This window comes from Pistacia vera, unplaced genomic scaffold (assembly GCF_008641045.1).
Source record: "Pistacia vera cultivar Batoury unplaced genomic scaffold, PisVer_v2 Contig78, whole genome shotgun sequence".
NCBI lineage: Eukaryota > Viridiplantae > Streptophyta > Magnoliopsida > Sapindales > Anacardiaceae > Pistacia > Pistacia vera.
Genome location: NW_022196645.1, coordinates 37,804 through 63,279, shown reverse-complemented (window position 1 = coordinate 63,279; position 25,476 = coordinate 37,804). Strand labels below are relative to the sequence as shown.

The window sequence follows — 25,476 nt, the reverse complement described above, 5'->3', positions numbered from 1 at the left end:
TTAGATGTGAATTTTCTTATAATTGTAGTGAAGTCTTATATGGTTGCTGCTGTCCTTGTGGTTGTTTTGAGTTGTAGAGAAGAGACAAGACCACAAAGGGAAGGAAAAGTGCTAAAGAAGTCATCTTTGCACAAGGTAAGTAAATCCAACCAACTTGAGTTTTAAACAAGCTTTTTGTGTAGAGATGTATGCATGATCAGTATGTAGTATGATTAATGAGAAAATTGAATTGAGATGAGTAGCTATTTTTGTAGTTGTTGGATAGATTCCATGTATGAGAAGTGTTTTAATGTGTATTGAGAATGGAATTTGAGATGAAGTTTGAGAGATGTTGTGTGAAGCTTTTTGGGAGTGCTTTTCTTGACAGGGATTATGAGTAATTGAGGGAGTTTTTCCCCATTTTGGATGGCTAGAGAATGAAGTATAGTAGTAATTTTAGTAGAGTGTTTATATGCACATGAGTTGCTTGATGAAATGCCTAGGTGAAATCTGCCCTGTCACTGCCGTAACTTTCTAAGTAATTTTTGGGCATCTTACGGTTTGAACTGGGCTGAGACCAAAACATCAAAGTTGTAGCCCTGTTTCTAAGCTTTAAAACGAGACCAAAACCGTAGCAATCCGAGGTGTATAACGCAAGTTATGGCCTTTTTAGTGTGACTTGTGCAGAATGACTGTTTTGAGGAAATCTTGTATTTGGCATTTCATAAGTGCATTAGTGAGTATGAGCTATCTATACACATTTGTTTATACACTCAAGAAGTAGTTTGAGATATAGTAGAGAAGAGAATAGAGTAGGTTGTGCGATGGGGAACCCGTGAGTAATGGGTAGAGTATTCCCGCATGTACGCCGCATTGAGAGAGCGGCATGAGTATCAGATAGAGAAGTGGTGTAGCCCGTGAGAGTGCATGCGGATGAGGGCTATACCCGAGTACCCGAGAGAGAGATTATACACTCACATGGCCAAGGGTTCCGAATCCATGCATAACCGAGTCCGATCGGCTAGAATGAGTAGAGGTCACGTAGAGTGGGAGCGAGTCCCGGCCGTGCCCCCGGTAAGATGGGGCCGTGACTTACTAAAGAGAGTTACTAGAAAAGAGTTTTAAGAGAAAGAGAAAGAGAGAGAGAGAAGTACCAAAGAGAAATTGAATGAGAAGTTGTAAGGAAAGAATTAGAGAAAGAGTTACGGGGATAGATGAGTAGAGGATTTACTTACTGAGCATTGTTTTAGTGCTCACCCCGTTGTTTTCCTATGTTTTGCAGGATCCAGGTGAGGATGCAGTCGGATGGATGTCGACACGCGAGGGGAAGCGGTTACACTGTCCACCATGTTTTAATAGTTTTTGTACACATTATAAGTTTGTGTAAAAATGTATATGTTTGTAAAGAATATATGTACATATTTAATAAAAAAAAAATTTTGGGCCCAATTTCTTTATATTATTTTATATGTATTTTATTATGAGAATTTGAGTAGTAGTGGCTTTTACATGCCATGAGTGGATTGATCCCGCAGGAAGCAACCTGAACCCGCGTTTGGCATGCAGTTAGGATTACTGCTAAGTAGCAACATTTGGCCAAGTCAGAGACTTGGTGGAGTTCCATGAGGCCATTGAACTCGTAAAGGTGATCCTGCGGATCTGAATTCCCATCGAATGCCTGCATGTCGGGCATTCTGAATCACGACGGGAGATGAGCAGCTAAAACTGCTGGAGAAAAGGGAGACGCCTCTGCGACCTTCCCACGCTCATTATGCTGAGCCTTAAACTGATCCAAAGCTCGCTGTAGTTCCTAAATCTAAGGCAGCGGAGCTGCTTGGGGGATCACTTTCCGCAACATGGGTTCGACCCTCACGGTTGTGGTTGAGGAAAGACTGCACATTAGGCTTTTCCTCAACTTGGCCAGAAGCTCTGGCAAACCTTGACACACGCTGGCTCCAACTGGAGCCCTGTGAAGGCATTGAATGACTTGGGAAATTTTTCTGATCTCCGTGGTGGTCCGAATTGACTCGTAGATGACAGGGATTTCTTGCATGACGACGGTTGAGGTTGTCATTTCGGTGATATTGGGAATTCCCTGCCTTGCACTTTTGTGGGAGTGCCCGTGCGACGTGGTGTAGGATGGCTCATACTGCGACATGTCGCCGAGTCGTAGTGCCACAGGTATTCTACTTATTGTACAACTGGTGTTCGCTGGTCCCTCGGAGCCCTTTGGTCCGCTGTTTGCCATTTGCTTTCACCTACTTTTGCGCACTAGAGTGCACATGGTAAGGGCTTTTGCCCTTTTCCGTGCTTTCAGCGACCTACAGGCGTTTTTGGCGGTGGCACCGCTTCATTGGGTTTTAGTGGCACGACCCGATCCAAATGGTCCAGCCTTTGGCTAACCATCTGGAAAGTATTATTAAACCTCTCCAGGTAACTCATTACGATTGGGTCGAGCCGTGAGCTTGAAGGAATATCTGCCATGATACTCTATTAGACTGGCGACACTTCAGGAGAAGTGTCATCCTATACCTAAGGGATTTCCTCATTGTCAAAGTCGGTTCGCTTAGGTTCAAAACCACGAGCCATTTGCTGATTGGTTGGACCAATTAGTCAAAGGTTTCTGATAAAGAGCAGATACTAAATCAGACCCTCATTCTAGCGCCAAACTATGGATGCTAGATTTTGACACCAGCGACTCACACGTGCAAAGTGCTAAGCGGGCTTAGAAATTACACGTGATATGAAAACATGAAATGAGAGAATAAATGAGAAACGGTTTTTAAAGTAGTTCGAATGCTCAAAAGTGAATCCTACGTCCACTACTGTAGTATTAATAGGTGGATATAGTCAGGTTACGTGTGGCGAGCTGAGTTACAATCTAGAGAGAATACACACACATAGAGAGAGAGAGAGAGAGAGAGAGAGAGAGAATATGTATGTTGTTTTAGACTAAGATAAGCCAATCCCGTAAATGAGAGGGCAGTGCTCTATTTATAGTGGGAGAATTCAAGATAATGATTACAAGTCTGCAAGTGGGTAGGTGCCATGCAAGTCATTCCTTGCATCCCATTGGTTATTTGCACGAGAAATATCCTCAAATTACGTAGGGCTTGGGCAGGTGGATGATCCTTGGCCACTCGCAAGCCTGACGTTCACCTACTGCACTGACAAGAACCACACCTCCAGTGATGTGGTAATGTCTGGACGACACAAAACCTTTCTAAATCTTGATTGACTCTTGCTGACGAGAGTCCACGTCAGCCCTAACTTTTTAGGCATAACAACTTGTAACGTTATTCTTTCGTTTTCCAACATTTTCTCAGGAAACAAACAGAAATGGGATGAAAATTGGAGTGCATGCATACAACAAAGAAATAGAAGAAAGAAAAGAGAGCTTAGAACTTGCAGTAAAAACTTAGAAAGAGAAAAACAGAGAAACAGAGTTCTCCTTTGAAAGACAACACAGGACAGAAGAGGTATTTATATAAACTAATGATTACTTTAATTAAAACTAATTGGTTTTAACAATAAACTGTTCAATTTTGAAGGGTTCTAATAATTTTGTCACCCAATATTAGAAAAATCAATTGAATTCTATTTAATTGGATTCCATTGTTTGAAATAGAAGAGTTAAATATATTTTGGTTATAAGATTTGGCTTAAGTATTATAAGGTCAAAAGTATAAGATTTAGAATCTTATAAATTACTAAATTTAAAGTTTATGTGTATTATTTTTCACAATATACAGAAACTTTAAATTTAGTTATGGGTTGTATATATGAGTTCTTAAAGTTGGTGGCCCAAGTCGAAACTTCACTTCCACTATGGGCTGTTAAGTAAAAGCCCAAATACTCCTCCCTACTAGACTTAGCAAACGGGCGGGCTGGGCGGGTATGGGTTGAGGATATGCGGGTAACGGGCAAAATGGGTATGCGTTGACGAGTAAAATTTTGGAACGAGTAAAAATATGTATGACCCGTACTCGCCTATTAGTATTGAATTTTTGTGACGATAACTCCAAGGATAGAGCTGGTTATCTGGCGGTGGCGGTATGTGAACTTGGTAAGTAGAATATTCCGAGTTGCTGATTTCACTTTCAGAGTCAAGATCGTCTGTGGAGGCAGTGGGTCTCTTCTCAGCATTGCTTGTCTCCGTCTCTCTTCAGCCATAAAAAAGATGGAAACTTGAGAAAGTATACGAAAACTTGAGGCGGCGACGGCGTGAGAGACATTGTGAGATTCAGAGCTGCTTTACGTCATCGACGTGAGAGTGAAAGAGTTTCAGTTTCAGAGATTGTGAGATTCAGCCTGAAAGTGAGAGAGTTTCAGTTTAAAAGATTGTGATTTGTGAGATTCAGCCTGAGAGTGAGAGAGTTTCAGTTTTAGTCTTTGAGAGTGAGAGAGTTTCAGTCGTCGTCGGCATTGGCGTGTGAGAGAGAGTTTTAGTCAAAAAAATTTTGAACAACACTGTTCACTTTAGGCTTAGGGGGCGTTTGGTTGGCGGTAATCTCAGATTATTGGGGTAATGTCATCTTATATTACTTGATTACCACGTTTGGTTGTCAAGTAATATAAGATTCCGGTAATCTTCAAATACCAATAGTAGTTACTATTGGTAATATTGGAGGTAATCTGATTACCTCTATTTTCTTAGGTATTCTGAGATTACCAGGGTTATCATTTTTTGTTACAATTTTATCCCTTATTAATGAAAATTTTGGACAATAATGCCCTCATTTTAAAATAAATTTACATTAATATCCTATTTCAATTTTACCCTTATTTAACTAAAATTTTGGACAATAATGTGCTTGTACTTAAAACAATTTACAGACCACTGCCACTCAGCCACCACCACCACTACCACCACCGCCGACAGCGGCCAACCACTACGGACCGCCACCGAAAACTCGTCGGAGTCCCTAAAAAAGAACGAGTTTTGGTGGGAGGCTCCGGGAGGCATCGATATGGCCGTTTCCAGCCATATTGATGACCAGAAACGGCCATATCAGGCCATATCTGGCCATTTTCGGCCAGATCGGTGGATCTGGTCGTTAATGGCCAGATCCTTGGCCATTAGCGGCCAAATCTGGGTGAGATCTGGCCTTTAACGGCCAGGTCCGTGGCCGTTAACGGCCAGATCTCACCCAGATCTGGCCGCTAATGGCCAAGGATCTGGCCGTTAACGGCCAGATCTGGCCTGATATGGCTGTTTTCGGCCATCGAAATGGCCGAAAACGGCCATATCGAAGCCTCTTCGTCACGGTGAGGTACTCACGGGTGTTTTCAGAGATTTTCGGTGGTGGTTTGCGGTGGCGGCAGGCGGCGGCAGGAGGTGGGGGTGATTTCGTCATAAATTAAAGTTTTATATAAACGGGGGTGTTTTAGCTATATCTGAAATATTGGGGGTTAAAAGATATTATTCAAAAATTAATATTAAAAATAATCTTATATTAATATTTAAAAAGGGGACAATTTAGTAATTTAAATAACATACTTACCAATTTATTCCCCATAACCAAACATATTCATATAACATATCCCCAACTAACCAAACACATTTTTTTAAAGATTTCCAATAATCTTCTAAGGTAATCTATCTTCCCAGTAATCTAATATTCCTGAACCAAACGCCCCTTTAGGGTTTTGTTTTCGCAATTTTTTTAATTTACATTTTTTTTTATTAAAATGCGAGTACGCAGGGGCATTACCCTGCCCATCCGCTTTTTTCACCGGCGGGCCGAGTACGGATAATTTATACTATTACTCTTACCCGCCCGTTTAGACCTGGTACTCGTGAACCTACGGGTATCGGTACCACTTTGCCAGTTCTACTCCCTGCCACTAACTCAAAAATCCCCAATTCCCTATATATTTATTCAAACCCTAACCACCGCCACCAAATGCCAATCTCAACGCGCTACTCAAATGGCGTCCAAAACCTTCTTCTTCTGAAACGGTTACGAAAACCAAAATCTCATCTCTGTTCACAAATTCATGTAAAGTGACAACTACTGCACAAAAAGATTCAGTACATAGCGTTGAAGAGGAAGAGAGGCTTGATCAATTCCTTCAAAAAGATTGTAAACAAGGTAATATCACTCTTGATGAAGCAGGCTATTTCTTTTGTTTAATGATTCATATGCAACCCCAAACCACCAATTTCATCATTCAATTGGTTGTTTGGAGCTCTTGCTCAGAAGAAGTTTTATGATTTAATTACTTTGAATATTTTGATTAATTGCTTTTGTAAATTGGGAGGATTTTGAGGTGGGATTTTGACCCAAAACTTTTGTAATATGTCGCACAGGTAACACGAGTGTTGCGATTAGATTGCAGGAAGAAATGGTTGCTGGTAATGGTGAAGGGGGTGTTATTTGTGAGCCTAGTATTTTTAGTATTATTGATGGTCGAAAGAATTGTTTGTGGAAATGAAGGATAAGGGAAAAACATTTGGCTTAATTCCATTATTCTTCATTTCCAAAAACAATTCTTTCTTATCTATTAATCCCTCCTTACTAAGACCAAGGACAATACTACCATAAAAATCAATACTAGGCTTACAAATAACACCCCTTTCACCATTGTTGTGGGAGATTTGGAGGAGGCTAACGTGATCGAATCTAGCCGAGCAGTTGATGTGTGGTTTTGTATTTGATTTTAATTGATTTCATGTGTGGTTTTGTATTTGATTTTAATTGATTTCATGTGTGGTTTTGTATTTGATTTTAATTTATTTGATGTGTGGTTTTGTAGCTGTGATTAGGTTTTAGGTGTTCAGTTTTGTTTGTACTAAAGAAAATTTATATCAATGATGATAAATGCATAATCCCAGCTCTATGAGGCCTTTGTTATTCAAAGTTCAGGGAATAGACTGTTTCCAACATTTATCTGAGCTACATAAAACTTTTTTATTTGTACCAGTTTAATGAGCTGTTTGTTTTTGTGATTATTTGATGTGTTTCTGTGTCTGTGTATTCTTTATTTTGTGTTTGTTTATCTGGGTTTGTTTCATATTTGTTTCCTGAGACGGATCAAAATAATCATGCTAGTGTATATCTGATTGTTTTATGACTGAAAGATTTACTTTTTCCTGAGGGAACTTGAATGATTTGAGTGTTCCTTCATGGGTTTATTTGAAATCTTGAAAAAGTTGTTCTTGTTTGCTCACAATTGAGCTTGTTTCTTAGTTTTGTTTATTTTGTGCTATAGGTATACTGTCGGACAATGTGAAGAGAATCTGAAAAAATTGAATGTAGGTTGTTACATGATTTTGTTCGTGATTGAGTGTGAAAAGAATTGATATTTCTATTTCTTGTGAAGATTTATGTGCTTATGTTGTTGAATTTTTGCATAATCTCCACTGAAGGACTGTTCCCAGAGATGTTTCATTACTGACCATGCTAATTCTGATAATTAGATGACTGAATTCTTCTTTTGTTATGTTCTGAGGGAACTATTCTTCTCTTATGTGATTACATTTTGTTCTTTTTTGAGTTTTGTTTAATATCAAGTAAGACAACATTTTGTAATGGAGGTGTTATTATTGATTAAATTTGTTGCATAGTTGTGGCAAGCACTCTGACACTTAGTTGTGGATATTCCTGCATTCACGTATACAATTTATGGTATGTTTACAAAATCTTAATTTTAGTACTCAACTAAGTTTACTAGTTTATGACATTGTGATTGAATTTCTAATTATGAATGTTTAGTATATGTTGATTGCTTAGTACTTAGTGATTTCTTTAAGCTGTTTAATAAATGACTTTTGTGTAATGATGCAAACCTGTCTTAAAATACTTATAATTTTATGGGGATTTCTAAAGAATTCCAATACTTGACTGGGGCAAGCCATTTATGTTTGTAGATTCCTAAATAACCGTCATAAATAAATGCCCTAGATGTTGATGGTCCTCCTTAATAGGAGCTCCTCCATCTGTAGGGAGATCTCATATTCCATTGCCTTGTGGAGTGGCATTGCTGCTTTTACCATTTGGGACAAGCCATGAGACATACATTTGTTATATCATCATAGAAGAATAGATTTTACATATTCTTTAATGCATTATTTAATGTTCTAGTTATGTAATATCTGTTATATGTTTAGTTGTGATAATGATTTCTATTTTGTATTTTTGCGACGGGGGATTACTCAAATCCTTTACTTTATTGGGCTAACCAGCCATGTTTGTACATTCCAAAGTAAACGTCACAGATAAATGTCCATTGACGTTGATGGTCCTCCCTCTGGGGAGTTCCTCTGTTGATGGGCGGTCTCATATTCCATCGCCTTCTGGAGCAGCATTGTTGCCTTTACCATTTGGGAATGGCCATGAAACAAATATTTTCTCTGCATGTTTCTATTTTTCTTCTTTGTGTGTAGAAGAAATGTGGCCAAGGAGGAAATCATTCTTAAAATACACCATCTTTCGGGACTGAATGGCTTGTTTAGCCTTGGTGACATTCTGGAATTCTGAGGCCGTATGTTTGTTTTGCTTTGCTTGTGTTAGTTTATGCCTTTCATATAGGACTGGTAGTAAAATTAAGTATTTTCCTTTTTTCCTGTTTTAATCTTTTGGTGTTGAGAAATGTGGCTCGGAGGATATCATTCACAAAATACCGTCTTTTGGGACTGAGTGGCTTGTTAAGCCTTTCTGACATTCTGCAATTCTGAGGCCCTAATGTTACTTATTTGATTTTCCTGTTAAAAGGGCTTTCAAAACCTGCATTGGATTTTGCTTTTTATGCTTTTAATTTTTTGATGCATTTTAATAAATCTCATGCAATTGACCTTGACCACTGAAATCTCTGGCAAATAACGCCAAGAACTCTCAGCAATATCTCGGAAGTTGAAACAACCATCAGAATAGGTGTGGATCTTGTCTCGGCCACCAGGCGAAATATCAGGTTCTTGAGGACTGTCAACGAGTCCCAGTGGCTTCATGAGAGCGCAACTGTTGTTGAAGCCATTTAGAGGATGACAGACATTTGAACTTTTTATTATAATTTTAATTAGAGTTAATGGTTGCCGAACTTTTGATCACTTTTATTCTATTTAGCGTTTATATTGGTAATTAAGAATTAATTAGAGCTTTAAGTATCTTGGTTTATTCTTTGTTGATATTAATTAAGAGTTAATTAGAGCTTTTAAGAGTTTTAAGTATGTTGGTTTGTTCTTTGTTGATATAGAAGCTCTCTCAGGATACCGGATTGATTAGCATTAATATTCAACTTCATACGAAATCAAAGCCTTCATAGAAGCTCATTTGATTTTAAGCTTACAGTAACAAATGCATGGTTTAGTAATTAAGAAAACAGGGGGCAATGTCATTGCCACTTGTCCTTTGTTTTTCTTGTTATTTCCTCAGCAACCAAACACAATCTTGCACTCATTTAATGATATAGAAGTTACCAATATTATCTTTCGGGTCAGTTACAGACAATACTGAGTCAAGGTTCTCAAAACTCATTGGAAAACCAGCGACTTTCTATGAACGAAACGAAGAGTATGCCTTGATGAGATGCAAAGAAATTTGGACCAACAGATTCCCAGCTGAGCCTGTTGAGAATATCAAAACAGGTCAGTTTAGTTTATGGTTTTTAATATATGGCTTATTTGGACCTTAGTAATTGTATTAATAACAGTTTCGACTACTTATCTGGTATGAGTATCATCAGCCACCATGTATTTTAAACTTTGCCCTCCGTGCTTTTCTCTGAATTTGTATTTTCCAGAGATTCAACATCTATGTGTATTGAATCTAAATTGTGACTATGACAATGATGTTATTTTTTTCCCAACTTTTTGTTCTACCGTTTTTTCAAATTTCTTGTTTTTATCTGTGATTACTGCAGGTTAGCTGCTTAAAAAGATTTAAAATTACATTCCCAAATTTCATTTGGTTTCTATTGAGTAAAATGCATTGTGATTTGAATTAAATTCCCAAATTTCATTTGGTTTAAATTGACAGAATTAATGTAATATAATATAAATACCAGCTTTGTTTGCAGCACATAGAGGGACAAAGCTGGTATTTCCATTATATTAGGGTCAAATTTGTAATTTTAATTTTTATACATTGTTGGGGATATGACGGTAATTTCATAATTAAAAACAGTGGCATATAGGTAATTGAATCCATTGATTTGACAAATGATAATAAAAAAAAATTAAATTCTGTCATGTGTATTTTTGTTTTTACAGTGAATATCACTGTTTTAAATGGAAACTATTAACGAAACGTAATATTTAAATAGTATTTTAAAAGTCTGAAGGTAGAAAAGTGTTATTAAACCATTTTTTGGATGGGAAAAAGTTTTAACTCTTTTTATAACTTTGTTAGATTGTCCTCATTATTTTTAAACCTGACTCATTAAGGGACCTAGTAAGGCCATCAGGTCTTGAGTTGACAGTCCTACCAGTTAAATTGGTGGTTTTCAGTGATCTAAAAAGTTTAAAATCTTGCAAACACACTTATAAAAATACGAATCAATCCCTACAGGTTTCAAATTTAGCAAATACACTCCTACAATCTGCTTGGGTTTTACTTTTCTGGCCAAATTCCAGTGACAAAAATTTAATCTGACACCACCACTTGAACCATCGTCCCTTATTCTACAAAAACCTTCAAACCTCGAAACTTGATAGCCCCCCGTTCGCTAGCTGTGACTCGTGTATACTGCTACGATTGGGTTGATTTTTTTAGCCAAATTTCGGTTGATTTCGGCATTCAAAATTCAATCAAATACCACAACTAAACCACCGGCCACCCCTCTACAAAACCTCCTTAACCCCGACACTTGGTAACCCCCTGTTCGTCGGCTGTGACTCGCATATTAGGTTGAATTTTTCAGCCAAATTCTGGCTTATTTCGGCATCCAAAATTCAATTCGACACCACTTCTTGAACTATCAACCTCCACTCTACAAAAGCCCTCTAATCCCGACACTTGGTAGTATCTCGTTTGTCGACAATCAAATTAGAGATTTGGGGAATAGTGAAAAATGGTAATCTGGATCGAAGAGGCTATCAGGTCCTTGTTAGACTAGTCCGGTCTAGTTTTTAAAACAGTGGTTTTACTACCATAGCTGACGAAAACTTTTAATTTAGCTATGGGTTGTATATAACTATATATGAGTTCTTAAAGTTGGTGGCCGAAATACAAACCATATATTTAATGTTATCACTTATAATACTTTTAAAATTACAAGGTCCAAACATTATTTGACTTAAATTTTGTTTTCCTTTAAATAAAATAAAATAATTTATTAGTCTTTGTCCACAATTATTATTAGATAAGATTTTTGTTATTGAGAAAAGCGGAAAAAGAAAATTAGTGAATGAAAGAAAGTTGTGTATACAGTTGAAGCCAGGTCGATTTTGTCAAACCTAATTTTTATAGGTAATATTATACTTACAATGGAATCTCATAAACTTTCTCTCATAATCCTGATATGACAATTTGTAATTGGTTTTTGATGAATTTTTCCATTAGATTAATTATGAGTTGATAGATTATGAATTGTCACATTTGGCTTATGAGAGAGAGTATAAGATTGGATTGTGAGCCAATCTTTATTGAATTTCCATAACGTAAACCACACAAAATCGAGAAAAAAAAAATCTAATTTAAGGTTCGAAGGAGTTTCCCATAGACCCCACTTGGATCCACTCAGATTAAACTCAATATCACCTTGCTCTTTCACCGCCTGGGGTGGATCTTGCTCTTGAGTATTTTGTGGTGTTTCTTGATCTTTTGCTTCAGGAGGTTGCTCTTCTTGTGGTGGTGGTGGTGCTGACGAGTCAGGTTGAGGTTTCTTTTCTCCTTCAGGCACCGTATTTCTGGAGCTGGTGGTTGTGGTGCAGCTTCAGTTTCAGCTTTGGCACCTTCAAACTGTTCTTCAGTGGGTTTCTCATCAGTCGGCGGTGACGATTCAATGCTTGACAGAGCTTCAGCCTTTTCATCAGGCTTCGCCTCTTCAGGAACAGGTGGATCTTTTTCCGGCGGAGCAACGGGCGGCGCTGGAACAACATCAACATAATAAATCTTCAACCCAATTTCACCTTGTATCCAACTCAGCAAACTCATTTTCTCAAGAGGATAATAAATCAAAGCTTCTTTTCCTTTCTTAACAAATTTATTCAACCGAAGCCTCCCAAGAAAATTGTTTCTCCTCACGGGGCCATAACTTTTATCGTGGTAGACGTCGAGTTCAAGCATGTCACTGAAAGCTTCTGATGGCTGCTCCACGTTGAATTCAAGAACCTCGTTCCATGAGGGGTTCAATTCACGAATGACAGTACGGGTTTTTCTTCGTTGGCCATAGTAGTCGATCACAATGTAAGGACTTGAAGAGCCGTGTTCATCTTTTGGCATCAGATCACGTGCATCCACGACTTCTACAGTTAGTTTGCCAGATGAAGCCATTTGATGAATTAGGGTTTTCAGAAGAAGAGATGGAGAGATATGTTGATTGGTGTTGATGCGTGATTTTGACACCAACAACTCACACATGCAAAGTGCTCAGCTGTTCTTAGAAATTACATGTGAATGATTGGGATAATCGAATGCAAAAACTAAATAACAAATGAGTAATGGTTTTTAAAGTGGTTCAGATGCTTAAAGTGAATCATACATCCACTATTCTTTTATATATGAGAGATTACAAGAGGCTCCATATAGCAAACAGTGAGCAAAGGTACAATAATTGATTATTCAGATAGAATGTCAAGTCAGTCTCTTTCTCGCAGGTTATCTTTGCTCTGAAAGTTAAAGATTACAATCAGAATGTGAATTCAGTATCAGAATCCCCAAAATGAGAAGGGGAGTCCTCTATTTATAGTAGAGAAATTTAAGGTAAAGATTACAAATCTGCAAGTGGGTAGGTGCCGTGCAAGTCCTTCCTTGCGTCCCATTGGCAGATAATTTAAGAAATATCCTCAAATTACCCGGGGCTTGGATAGGTGTGTGGCTCTCATTCACTCATAGACAAAACCTGAATTTGCCAAGTTGGTGACAGCCATATTCTTCCTATCTTGGGGCAACGTGGCAACTCCTGGATGACCAAAGCCTTCCTGAACTCTGATTGGTGCTTACTGATGTAAGCTTACGTCAGCCCTGATTTTTTAACTATAACAGAACCTCCCCAGTTCTTAAGGTTCAAGAATTGAATCTTGAGAACTTCATGATCATGCCGTGACCTGACTTGTTACGATAAGTATTTGCCTGAACTAACAGTTGAGGACAGCCATATTGTTACAAACAATATGAGGTTGTTGGCTTAACTCGACTAGCAAACTGAGTAAAGGTTGCGACATGAATCTTCAAGAGTTGCACAAGTGACCTAAGGTGATCGGTCGAAAGGTTCAGCGACCCATGTCGGATTTTGCTCAGTGCTATAACGACGTGTTTTGAACTATATCTGTCTTTCGCGACCTGAAAATACTTAGGACAATTTGCTGTCGAAAGTTGAGAATCACTTTGCTTCGAGTTTGACACGTGGAGAAGAGTGTTTTATTCGAACGACCTCTTCAGATGTTATTCGTTGTGCTTGATAGTTGTTTTGGTCAATAAAATAAGCTTTATCTAACAGACATGTCTCTGCACAATAAATGTCAGCCATGAGCATTAAATGCAAGTCATGCTGAAACGACATTCTCTTTTGAAGCATTAAATGTGGATGAGGGCACATTTAATGTGGAGGAGATAATCACGCCAACGTTTGGCGATTTCAATGAAAGGAAACGCCGGTTGATCTCCACAAAGCGTGAGGGTTACTCTTCGCGCAGATCGATGACACGTGATCATGATCAATGGTTGTTAACACGTCCTGCCCAAACGTCGCTTATGAAAGAAACCAAGTGTCATCTTTTTCCCTATAAAACCCTAAGCCCATTTCAAGTTTTTCATAGAACTTAAACTTTCAGAGAGAAAAATAGCATTTTTACACTAAAGAGATTAGTTCATCCTCTTCTCGGTTGATGTGCACTCGTCGCTATGACAGAACATCCATTCCCATCAATCAAGAGGTAAAGAAAATTCTTCTATTTTTCTCTTTTTCATTCATGTTAGAAAACTTAGTTTTTATAGTAATAGTGGGTGTAAAAGCCTAGTAGGCTCAGACAGTGAACATTTCTGGCTAGTGTTTAAAAAGAAACATTCTTAAAAGTTGAAACCTAGGGCGTAGATCTTTAGAAAATCACCCTTAAGAATTTTTAGGGTTTTTAGGGTTTTGGCGGCTATGGAAGAGAAACCAGGGTTTCTTTTACTCTTTTGAGTCGTCGTACGGGGTAATGTAAACGGAGACTGAGTCACCTCTACATGTCGTATATTTTTAGACTCTAAGAGCGATGGACATCCATGAGACGATAACAGCTAAAGAAGGAAGCTCCCAACCACCGGGCAACTCAGCAGGTCCCAGGCAGGTGATACGAATAACAGTTACAAAGGATGAGATACAAAAAGTGATAGAACAATACGTGATCAACTTAAATGTCTTCCAACATGGGTCACACACTACTCAGGATCCTCTTAAGGGAACGGTTGCGATCTCAGAAGCAATCTTCAAATGCAGAGTGAGGATACCCCTTCACCCCTACATCAGGTCAATCTTTGATCACTTTCAGGTCGCGCCATTCTAGTTGACGCCAAATGCTTATATGATAGCGGTCGCTATGTATATACCGTTTGGCGAACACAACCTCGACGAGCCAATAATAGTAGAACTCGATTGCACCTATTAACTAAAGAAGAGTAAAGACAAGGATTCATATTGAAAGATGTAATGCATGGAGAATGGTGCATGTGATACAATAACATGTATATTCATATTTTGCAAAAAAAAAATTGATCAAATTGAAAACAAGTAAGGTATAACTTGTTATCTTAAGTCCTTAGCAATCTTGAAGACTTTTAATTTCAAGAGAAATTAAACAACAGAGTATCCACACTAAGGTAAAAGAAGAATTAGGCAAGAGAGACATTTATGGTTCTTAGAAATTTTTTGGTCTCTATCTCAAAAATTGATATATCATTTTCTTTATATATGTAGCCTTGTAAACAATTCAATAATTGTTTTTGACTTCCTTAAACAATTTCATAATTGTTTTGGAGTTGTAAATAATTCCAAAATTATTATGAAGTTGTTAAACTTTTTTAAATAATAACATTGGATTAACATTTAATCACAATTAACAATTTAACTCTTAAATTGTGTACATAACAATTTAACCCTTAATTTGTTCATATGTTTTACAATTACAACCCATTGTTAAATTCAACTTAATATAAAGAAAATGATTAGTTATGAACAATTTAACTCTTAAATTATTCATAATAACTAATATAATCCTCCATTGAATCTAATTCAATGATAATAATATAAATAACTTTATTACTCTCGATAGGTGCTAGCCAACCTTGGATAATCAACTCTCTTCGGCTATTTCTCCATTCTCCTTAGTTTTTTATGTGTGACCTCTTAGGTTCACTGTGGCCTAGCTGTGCGCCCAATATCATAATCTATTCTGATATGTTTTGTCATAACTCTTTATGAACAAAACTCTCACCGATTATGGTAGGCATCTAGCAATGCTCCATAACCCCTAAGTCACAACGAAGATATACTCCAACGAACCTTTTACAATCATACACGTTGTATAATCAAATCCTTCCGTTGTCTAATCCCAATTAAGAATGGATTCATGGTATGTCAAAATCATTATCTTAATTTTATATCAAATTGACAATCAATACATATGGAACGCGTCACCATGAAACAACCTTTCAGGTATCATTTTGTATATACCCTAGCCGAAGATTTCACTTTTCTAATGTATCTTGACATTTGTCTAGGAACTTGATATCAATCTATACCAAGTCAACAGATCCCATCTTGACTATCACTTGTCCTCACACATAAACAACACATGACCAAATCGACTTATTAACACATGACATGATTAGCCTCATGTTTATACAGCATATGAACCATATGCGTTTATGCAGAATCCAACCGTGATATGTTAGGTCTAAGGATTAATAATACACTAGTACGATCTTATGATGACTCATTGACTATATTTTAAATGTCCATGTGATTCATCATAAACGGCCATATTTGATAAACAGTTCATTAACCGCTTATCCATGCTAATGCCCTAGTAATATAACTTTTACAATCACCCACACTAATACCATCACATGATATTCTACGAAGGCATTCAGTATGCCTACTATGTAATATTATTGCCCAATTAGTAATACTACCTATGTAGGAAATACTTTGATGATTTTGATCTTCTAAAGATTTGTATCATCTGGACATTTCACATATAATACACACATATATATAAATGAAGCAATAAACCACATGTGAAATAAGAACACCTTCTTCTATTTATAAGATAAAAATGTATATACAAAATATATACATTAACATATATATACAAAATACAAAACATAATGCCTTGAAACCGACGACATGATTGGTTCCTATGGCATACACTAACACATACTACCTCTCCAAGTGATCAACGATTGAAGGAGGGATATTTGGTTGCCCTAGCAACGTCGGGGCTTTTGAGACCAAGTATTTCTTCTTCGAGTATGATGAAATCTGTAAATTTAAGGAGCCGAGTGGGTTTTCTTTTTAATTTCCAAACTACTTATCCTTTATCTTTAACTCTTCCTTAATAAACAAGGCTAATGAATTTTTTGCTTTCTTGTAGAAAACAAAACGACTAGATTGTCAGTGCTAACTGATTTCATCTGCATCGAGGCATTTGGCTGATTGCCTGACTAGAGTCGTAACACAAAGCTGCTCATGACTACTGCCAATCTTCAAAAGTACGGGTTTTTCAGTCCTGAGGCATCTTTGGAAGCTCCATCTTGTAAGTATTTCTGACATAGAAAAACCTTAAGTCTTTATTAACAAAAGAAGGACTTTTTTTGCTAATGCCTTTTCATGCCATGCAGTAACTATGCCACCAAAGGTCCTAAAGACATCGAAGAAACTTGGGGGGAGGGGGGGAGGGGGTGGGGTTTACATTCCCCAGGATTAACCCGACCAAACTAGCAAGAGCGAGCTCCAGCGATATCCCATGAGGGGGATACGAATTGGTGCTGAAATGCAACAACCCCCTGAGCGATACAAGGAAGCTCCCTGGTTCGTGGCCGCTTGCTCTACAAAGTAGAAGACCATGGGCCAGAAGACCAAGAAAAGAAAACAAATAGCCACAGAAGAAGAAACTGAATCTGAATCAAAAGGCTTCAAGGTAGTGCTAGACAAGCTTCAGCCTTATTAAGTCTTCTCTATGGGGACATCCTCAAGTGATGCTCTTGGGACTTCGGCTACTCCTAGGAGTTCGCAAAGGGAAGAGGGAACGACCACGACTACTCTAGGGGAAGCAAATGAGCAATGGGTCAAAGGGGTTCCTACCCCCACAAAGCTAGACTTGTCCGTGTTGGATCTACTAGGGCAACTATCAGACCATTTACGGTTGGTGGTTTACACCCTCTTAGAATGCCAACTTGCCACAACCTTTGACAGGTTTGTGGTTTCTCGACCCACCGACCTAGTGGCCATCGCACTTCAAATGCAAAGTCAGGTAAAATAACTTGTTCTCTTCAAGAATTTTTCCATACAAGTCGACCTTTTAGTTTTTTAAGATCTTAAAAAACTAACATTTTATTCCTTTTTCATGTAGTTTTTGCTCGCCCTGAATGTGGCCCAACAGAGGATCAAGATCGATTCTACTGGTAAACTCCATGAATTGAAGGAAGAAATTGTCAAACTGAAGCAAGATCTCACAGCTTCAGATGTAGAGGCAAAGACTTCCCACATTTAGGCAAACGTGTACCTGATAGAAAGGAATTCTGCTATGCGAGCAACTGACTTTCAAAAAACTGAGCTCGAGAAGAAAGGTATCGATAACAAGAAGCTTTAACGAACAGTGGCAAGACTCACCAAAAGTTGAGATAGAGAGAAAAGGAGCTACAAGCAAGCTTGGAGCACGAAAAAGTAGCAAAAAAGACTTGAGCTAAGTTATAGGAAAACTTAGAGAGAGAGAGAGAGAGAGAGAGAGAGAGAATGGCACTATGAGCAGATCTTGAGATGGCTTAAGGGTGAGTCACTTTGCTAACCGAGTAGATGAAGCGATAGAACCTTGAGCTGGAGAAGAAGGCTGCTCACTGGGCACAAGAAGCTATTTATAGCTTACGGTTGAGAAATCTAGACATGGATATCTCCGACCTCCCCGAGGACTACCAAACCACTTTTATTGCTATGGTCAAGGCCGATGGACACGAGGAACAAGAGCCTACCCTGGAGAACGATCAGTAGGAAACATATATCCCTGAAGATCGAGCAATCGACCCGGAGGTCAGTAATCAGCCATACTACTAAGAGGTCGTAGCTAGGGATCGCAAAAATGAATACTAATGATCGTTCTCTTCTCTGCTTAAATAAAGTCTTTTTTCTTATCTTTTTTGATGTGGCTCCTGGCCGTCCCTTGTACATTTTTATGGAATATATAAAAAGGAATTTTTTACCAATTATGATAGCACTTTTATAACTTAAGCACTTCACAAAACAAATATAGCATATTTGATCATTGAACTTGTAAAATGTTATAAATAACAAGATTATTAAAAACTTGAGATTATGACACAAGTATTTCTTTGAGGAGAATTAAACAATCGTATTCATGATATTTACAACAATGAAAACTTTACAAGTAAAAAAATGATCAAGCAATAAGCAAGTTCGGAATTATTGATAATAAGGGCAAAGATATTCAGCATTCCAAGCTTGCGGCACTTCAGAATAGGGGTGTACACAAACTGAGCCGAGCCAAACAATGATAGGCTCGAGCTCAGCTCGCAATCTGTGAAATGGGCTCGAGTTCAAGCTCGATGAGTAGGGAAAATATGAGATCGAGATCGAGATCGTCAATTAGTCCGTGCTTGCGAACAGTTCGATTGGCTCGAGATTGTGTTGAACTCAATTCGATTATAGCCAAGCTCGTTAATGGAGCTCGAGTATGTGCTCATTACCAGGCTCGAAATCGAGCTCGATTTAAAAGCTTGAAATAATAGTTTTAAATTATTACAGTATAACAAACTGAAATTGAAACCACACATGCAATCAAATTACATTTTCAACCGAATCCAACTTGAGAATGATGATTACAGAATCCAGAGGAGAAGCTTCTTGATTAATATTTTCAAGATTAAGGAGCTAGTGCATATTTACATAATACATAATTATAAGGAGCCAATACATTTTTACATAATACATAATTACATTTAAAGGTTGGGACTTGGGACTTTGGATTTATCTCATTCACATGCATAATACAATGGCCAAGCCAACTGCTTCCAAAGTCCAAACTAACATAAAACAAAATATCCACCACCACTAGCCATGATACAACCTGTTGGCATTTGGCAGAGAAACACCAAATTTACAGCAGCTGAGCAGCCAAGTCGTGGGTCATCTACTCATTTTACCATTCACTAGACTTTTACCCTTTGAACCTGCAGCAACAAAATATACATCATTAGAATTATAGAATATCTAAATTTCATGCCAACATATTCTGTCTAGCAAAGAGCAAAAGACCTTACAGCAAAGTCTAGAACTCCATATTTAAAAAACCTGCAGTAACCATAAACACCCCTAGTTCAAATACCTGTAGCTGCAATAAATACCCCTAGTTAGAATTATAGAATATCAAAATTTCAGGCCAACATATTCTACCTAGCAAAGAGCAAAAGACCTTCCAGCAAGTCTAAAATTCCAGATTCAAAAAACCTACAGGTTGCAGCAACAATAAATACCCTAATTAGAATTATAAAATGTTAGGAATGAGGATAAACATATTATGCACAGCAAAGAGCAAAAGACCTTCCAGCAAAGTCTAGAACTCCAAATTCAAAAAACATGCAGCAACAATAAACACCCCTAATTAGAATTATAGAATAACTAAATTTCAGGACAAACATGTAAGGTAAAATCAACAAAATCTCCAGTTTAAAACTCAATGGACATCATATAAATAAAAACTTCACAATTTCAACAATAACATCACATAAATAAACACTGTGCAAGAGTCACAAGTTGAACAATAACATCACATAAATAAACACTTCACAAGAATCACATCTTTTCTCCATAGTCCATCCTCTCAAACAACATCACAAGTTCAACATTCAACAATAACGTAACATTAATAAACACTTCACAAGAACCACAATAACATCATCACAACTTAGGTTCACAACAACACTAAAAAAACCAACCTTTGTATTATGAAACATATCTCTTCTCCACCCTCTCAAACAACCAATAGATCCTTACAAAAACCAACCTTTATATGCAAAAAAATCCTGAACATTAAGACAAAAAGGCAGTTGTAAATGACATGTAAATGAAGAATAAAAATTGTTTTATTATGAAACATAACTACATAAGTGATTAAGAGTTGATGGATACATGAGGATTCTGGCCAAAAAATGCATTCAAGCTTTGTAAGCTTCACTCAATTGGAAGCTGAATCTCCACTTGTTTTTGCTCCTTCTAAATTACATCAAGGGAAAATATTACTTTCAGTTACAAAAATGAAAGTAACAACTAACTAGTAAGTGAAAATGCATAAATACTAATCACCTATTACAATTTACACTTACTTTGTTCTTTTTATGAACTCCATTGAGATGACGACACCAATCACCTCCACAAAGGAGCACTTGTATTGTTTTGGGAGACAATGAGGCTCGATACATTTCTATTACTCTATTGCCAACACTAAACGAGGCCTTCGAAGCCACTGTGGTTATAGGGATTGCTAGGATATCACGAGCCATCCTACTCAAGATTTGATACTTCATTGTATTAACCTTCCACCACTCCAATGCTTCAAATTTCATACAATTCCCCTCCCCAAACATGAAACAACCCTCTCCCAGATAAGTATCTAACTATGATTTCTCTGGTGGAATACTTTGAACTGTTTTCATATGTTCTGCAAACATTGCAAATCCAGACACATTAGGTTCTGTTTGTTCATTGCCCCGAGGAATCATTGCAGTTGGTTGTTCAATGTTTGAGGATTGAGATTGATAATCGTCAACATTCTCTTGGTAAATTTGATATAACACATCTTTAACTTTACTCTTATGTACTTGGGCATCAATCTCACCATACATTTTAGGTAAACAATAGTCCAACACTGCCATTTTACACCTAGGATCTAGGACAGCCGCTACACACATCAACAAGTTGCATTCTCCCCAATACTTGTCAAATTTATGTTTCATTTTCGTAACCATATGTCGAATAAAATCATTTTCATCCACTGACTTCTAATCTAGCATAACCTTAACCCGAAAAATCTCACTGAGATATATATTTGCAGTTGGGTATTCACTTCCAGAAATTACATTAGCAATGGTACTAAACACACCCAACACTTCACAAACTTGCTCCACCTTTACCCATTCCTCTACACTGGGACAACAATTATAATGTGGGTCTTTCTCTTTATACCTTTCAATGACATTTTTAAACTTCATTGCAATTGAGAACATCTCAAAAGTGGAATTCCATCTTGTCTTGTAGTCTAGGATCAACTTCCGGTTGGGCAAATGCAACATTTGCACTATCTCTAAAAAAACAATAAGTCTGCTCTTTGTTTGTTTCACATAGGCCACACTATCATGAACATCATCAATAATGGACCTTATTTGGGACAGCCCATCTCGAACAATAAGGTTTAAGATGTGTGCGCAACACCTAACGTGGAATAATCTCCCTCCACAAAGCAGCCTATTGTCAGTTGCCAAATTCTCCTTTAAAATCCGGATTGTTGCGTCATTACTTGATGCATTATCCACTGATATCTTGTACATCTTGTTCTCTAAGCCCCATTCCTTCAGACACTTATAAATTAAATCTGCAATTTGGGAACCAGTGCATGGAGGAGCTATGTACAAGAAGTTTAGAATCCGTTTCTGCAACCTCCAATTACCATCTACGAAATGCCCTATCAATACCATGTACTCAATCCTCTGATTACTTGACTTCCATAAATCGTTTGTTAAGCTTATTTTATCAACATCCTTCAACAAATTCTTCAGCTTTATCTTCTTCCTTTCAAACAAAGTAACAGCATCATTTTTACACATCATACAACTAATCTTTTCCCACTCAGGGATCACATACCTCTGCATGTTATTAAATCCTTCTTCCTCCACAATGGTAAAAGGATGCTCATGCATCAGCACCCAAGTGACCACTAATTCCCGTATTTTTGCCATGTCAAATTTACCTCCAGTAAGAACAAGGATAACATTACCTGCATCAGCCAGATTTTTTGCTTCAAAAAACCTTTGTTGTTGCTTTTCAAAGAGCTGTCGCCGTACACAAGTCTTCAAGTGCCTTGAGAGGTGAGTAATGCTCCCGGTGCTTGTTATGGCAAGCCTCCTTTTGCAATGGATGCATTCATCCTTCGGTCCACTAGAAACATTAATTTCTGTAAAATCCTTCCACACTACAGATGTCTTCACCCTCTTTTTCCTTGCAAAAGGGTTAACATCAGTTGCTTCTATATCTTCTTCATTAACAGCAGCTGCAGTTGCTGCATTACTGTCAGTTGCGGGTCGTGACCCTTGTGGAGTGGAACTCAATGGAGTCGAATCAGTCGATGCCATATCTATTCGCAAATAAGGAAAACACAAGATTAGTACCATCCATATAGTTACATGTTGAAGCTTGTTCAAGAGAGGAAGACAAAATCATATGTTTAATCATATGATTGAACAAAGACAAACAAAATGGAAATTGAAGCTTGTTCAAGAGAGGAAGACAAAGATTGACAACTAGCAATATAGTTACATGTTGAACTAGTGAAAGTATGTAATCTTCAATTCTGGAATTTCTCTGGAAGATGAAGACAAACCAATAATATAAATATATGAGACTAAAGATAAGGACACGCCATGGTTACAACACGAAGCATGATATGAAACATAAAACAAGTACAATAACTACATAGTGTTCGTTCTTTAATTCTCTTATATCAATCGAAATATCTACAATACTTGCAAACAAAACCATCATCAAACACATGAGATGATTTGATAACCGTCACATGCAAATCAGATAAAATAAAAAATCAAAACCATTAACCATTCATCATTCCCAGAAAAAAAAGAAACCGAAGTCCATTATCAACGAATAATAGATCATTCACTTACAAAATTAATCAAAACCATTAATGGATGAGCAATAAATAAACAGAGAGAAACAACTTTAGAATCAATTTTTCGGCTTACTTTGTAGGAAATCACTGATTCATTTTGATGTGAAGGTTGAAGCTTGAGAGAGGAATCTGTCTTCCCTCTCGACTGGTTTTGGGCACTGGGATTGGGGTTGTCGAGTTTAGGTTAGGGTTACAGAATACATAATACAGACTTGGGAGGTTGGGTTTGGGACTTGGGAGGGAAAGTTTCTAGGGATTGTGTTTAGATTTTAGGGATTTTGGGTATTTGTGTTTGTTTTTGGAGGGAAAATAAGTGGACTATGGGAGTCTGGGAGTTTGGGTCCTCTGGGAGAGGCGGAAGAGTGCCGTTTAGTTGAACTCGAAGATACGAGCACAAGATGGCGATCAGGTTCGAGCTTGATAGCTCGTTCATCGATGAGCTGGACAGAGACTTACGACCCTCCGAGCTGAGTACCACCATATTTGGTACTCGGTTTGTATAAGAACCGAGCAGTTTGAGACTGTGCTCGGCTCGTCAGACAGTGCGACGAACTCGAGCATTTGCGAGCCAATCCCGAGCAGTTCGCAAACTGCTTGGACCATGTACACCCCTACTTCAGAACCATTAAGTCTCTTAAGGTGATACGTTCTAGGTCGTATTACCTTAGCGACGCGATATGGACCTTCCTAGTTAGGCCCCAATACCCTCTCACTTGTCTCTCTTGCGCTGAGAAGGGCTTCTTTCAAAACCAGGTCACCAACCTAGAAGTCTCTTCTTTTGACTTTAGAGTCAAAGAATCTTTTTGCTTGCTGCTGGTAAGAAGCTATCCTTAACTGAGCTTTGTCACGGTGTTCCTTGATTAAGTTTAGACTAGCACGTAAGAGTGCTTCATTGTCTATTTTATTGTAGAATTGTCTTCGGAGTGAACCAGCTCCTACTTCCACTAGAATCATTGCCTCGCAGCCATGTGCTAGCGAGAAGGGTGTTTCTAAAGTAAAGGTTCTCGGAGTTGTTCTATATATCCATAGAACTTCTGGAAGATCATCGGCCCAATTGCTCTTGGCTGCGCCAAGCTTGGCCTTCAATGTGTACTTGATAGTCTTGTTGATAGCTTTAACCTGACCATTAGCCTATAGTCTTGCTACTGAGGCAAATTTCTTATGAATCCCTAGCTCTTCGCAAAATTGTTTGAATTTCTCATTGTAAAACCGTTTCCCATTATCAGAGATGAGTGTTTAAGAAATCCCATAGCGGCACATAATATTCTTGAAGACAAAGTCTGTAAGTTTCTTTGTAGTGATCACGACCAAATGCTTTGCTTCGACCTACTTAGTGAAATAATCCACTGCAACCACTACATACTGAAAATTGGAATGCATGGAGAATGATGCATTAATACTAGAATATGTATATTAGTATTTTGCAAAAAAAAATTCAATCAAATTGAAAATAAGTAAGGTATGGCTTGTTACCTTAAGCCCTTAGCAACCTTGGAGGCTTTTAATTTCAAGAGAAATTAAACAAAAGAGTATCTACACTAAGGTAAAAGAAGAATTAGGCCAAGAGAGACATTTAGAGTTCTTAGAATTTTTTATCTCTACACTAAAATTAATATATCTTTTTCTTTATATATGTAACCCTGTAAACAATTTGATAATTGTTTTGAACTTCTTTAAACAATTCCATAATGGTTTTGGAGTTGTAAATAATTCCATAATTATTATGAAATTATTAAACTTCTTTAAATAATAACATTGGATTAACATTTAATCACAATTAACAATTTAACTCTTAAATTGTTTACATAACAATTTAACCCTTAAATTGTTTATATGTTTACAATTACAACCCATTGTTAAATTCAATTTAATATAAAGAAAATGATTAATTATGAATTGGAATTCCATTTAATTCCAATTAGCAATTTAACTCTTAAATTATTCATAACAACTAATTTAACCCTCCATTAAATCTAATTCAATGATACTAATATAAATAACTTTATTACCCTTGGTAGGTGCTAGCCAACCTTGGATAATCAACTCTCTTTGGCTATTTCTCTATTCTCCTTAGTTTTATGTGTGACCTCTTAGGTTCACTGTGGCCTAGCCGTGGACCCAATATCATAGCCTATTCCGATATGTTTCGTCATAACTTTTATGAGCAAAACTCCCACCGATTATGGTTGGCATCTAGCAATGTTATAACCCCTAAGTCACAATGATGA

General features: G+C 37.5%; 1 protein-coding gene, 1 long non-coding RNA gene and 4 other non-coding genes across 8 annotated transcripts; 5 read left to right on the top strand and 1 right to left on the bottom strand.

The window, feature by feature from the left end:
• The first annotated feature begins 5,708 nt into the window (after nt 1-5,708).
• LOC116116530 lies at nt 5,709-9,752 on the top strand. Of its 3 annotated transcripts, none has more exons than XR_004125826.1 (3): nt 5,709-6,074; nt 7,550-7,610; nt 8,821-9,752. It is a non-coding gene; the product is annotated as an uncharacterized LOC116116530 (long non-coding RNA). The 3 variants fall into 3 exon arrangements; XR_004125825.1 differs by having other exon boundaries at nt 6,293-7,610; XR_004125827.1 differs by having other exon boundaries at nt 6,293-7,610; nt 8,812-9,752.
• On the top strand, nt 6,784-6,884 carry LOC116116742. Its single transcript, XR_004125855.1, has one exon. It is a non-coding gene; the product is annotated as a small nucleolar RNA snoR69Y (small nucleolar RNA).
• LOC116116747 lies at nt 7,002-7,086 on the top strand. Its single transcript, XR_004125859.1, has one exon. It is a non-coding gene; the product is annotated as a small nucleolar RNA snoR53Y (small nucleolar RNA).
• LOC116116745 lies at nt 7,356-7,440 on the top strand. Its single transcript, XR_004125857.1, has one exon. It is a non-coding gene; the product is annotated as a small nucleolar RNA snoR53Y (small nucleolar RNA).
• On the top strand, nt 8,377-8,467 carry LOC116116744. The gene has a single exon (XR_004125856.1). It is a non-coding gene; the product is annotated as a small nucleolar RNA SNORD96 family (small nucleolar RNA).
• Nucleotides 9,753-21,350: 11,598 nt separating the features above from the next.
• LOC116116600 (zinc finger BED domain-containing protein RICESLEEPER 2-like) lies at nt 21,351-22,697 on the bottom strand. Its single transcript, XM_031402665.1, has one exon. It carries the CDS (start codon nt 22,695-22,697, stop codon nt 21,351-21,353), a length of 1,347 nt encoding a protein of 448 aa, XP_031258525.1.
• Between the last annotated feature and the right edge of the window lie 2,779 nt (nt 22,698-25,476).

Excerpts from the sequence above, each read along its gene's own strand:
- LOC116116600 (XM_031402665.1), bottom strand. The coding sequence starts at position 22,697 with ATGGCATCGACTGATTCGACTCCATTGAGTTCCACTCCACAAGGGTCA.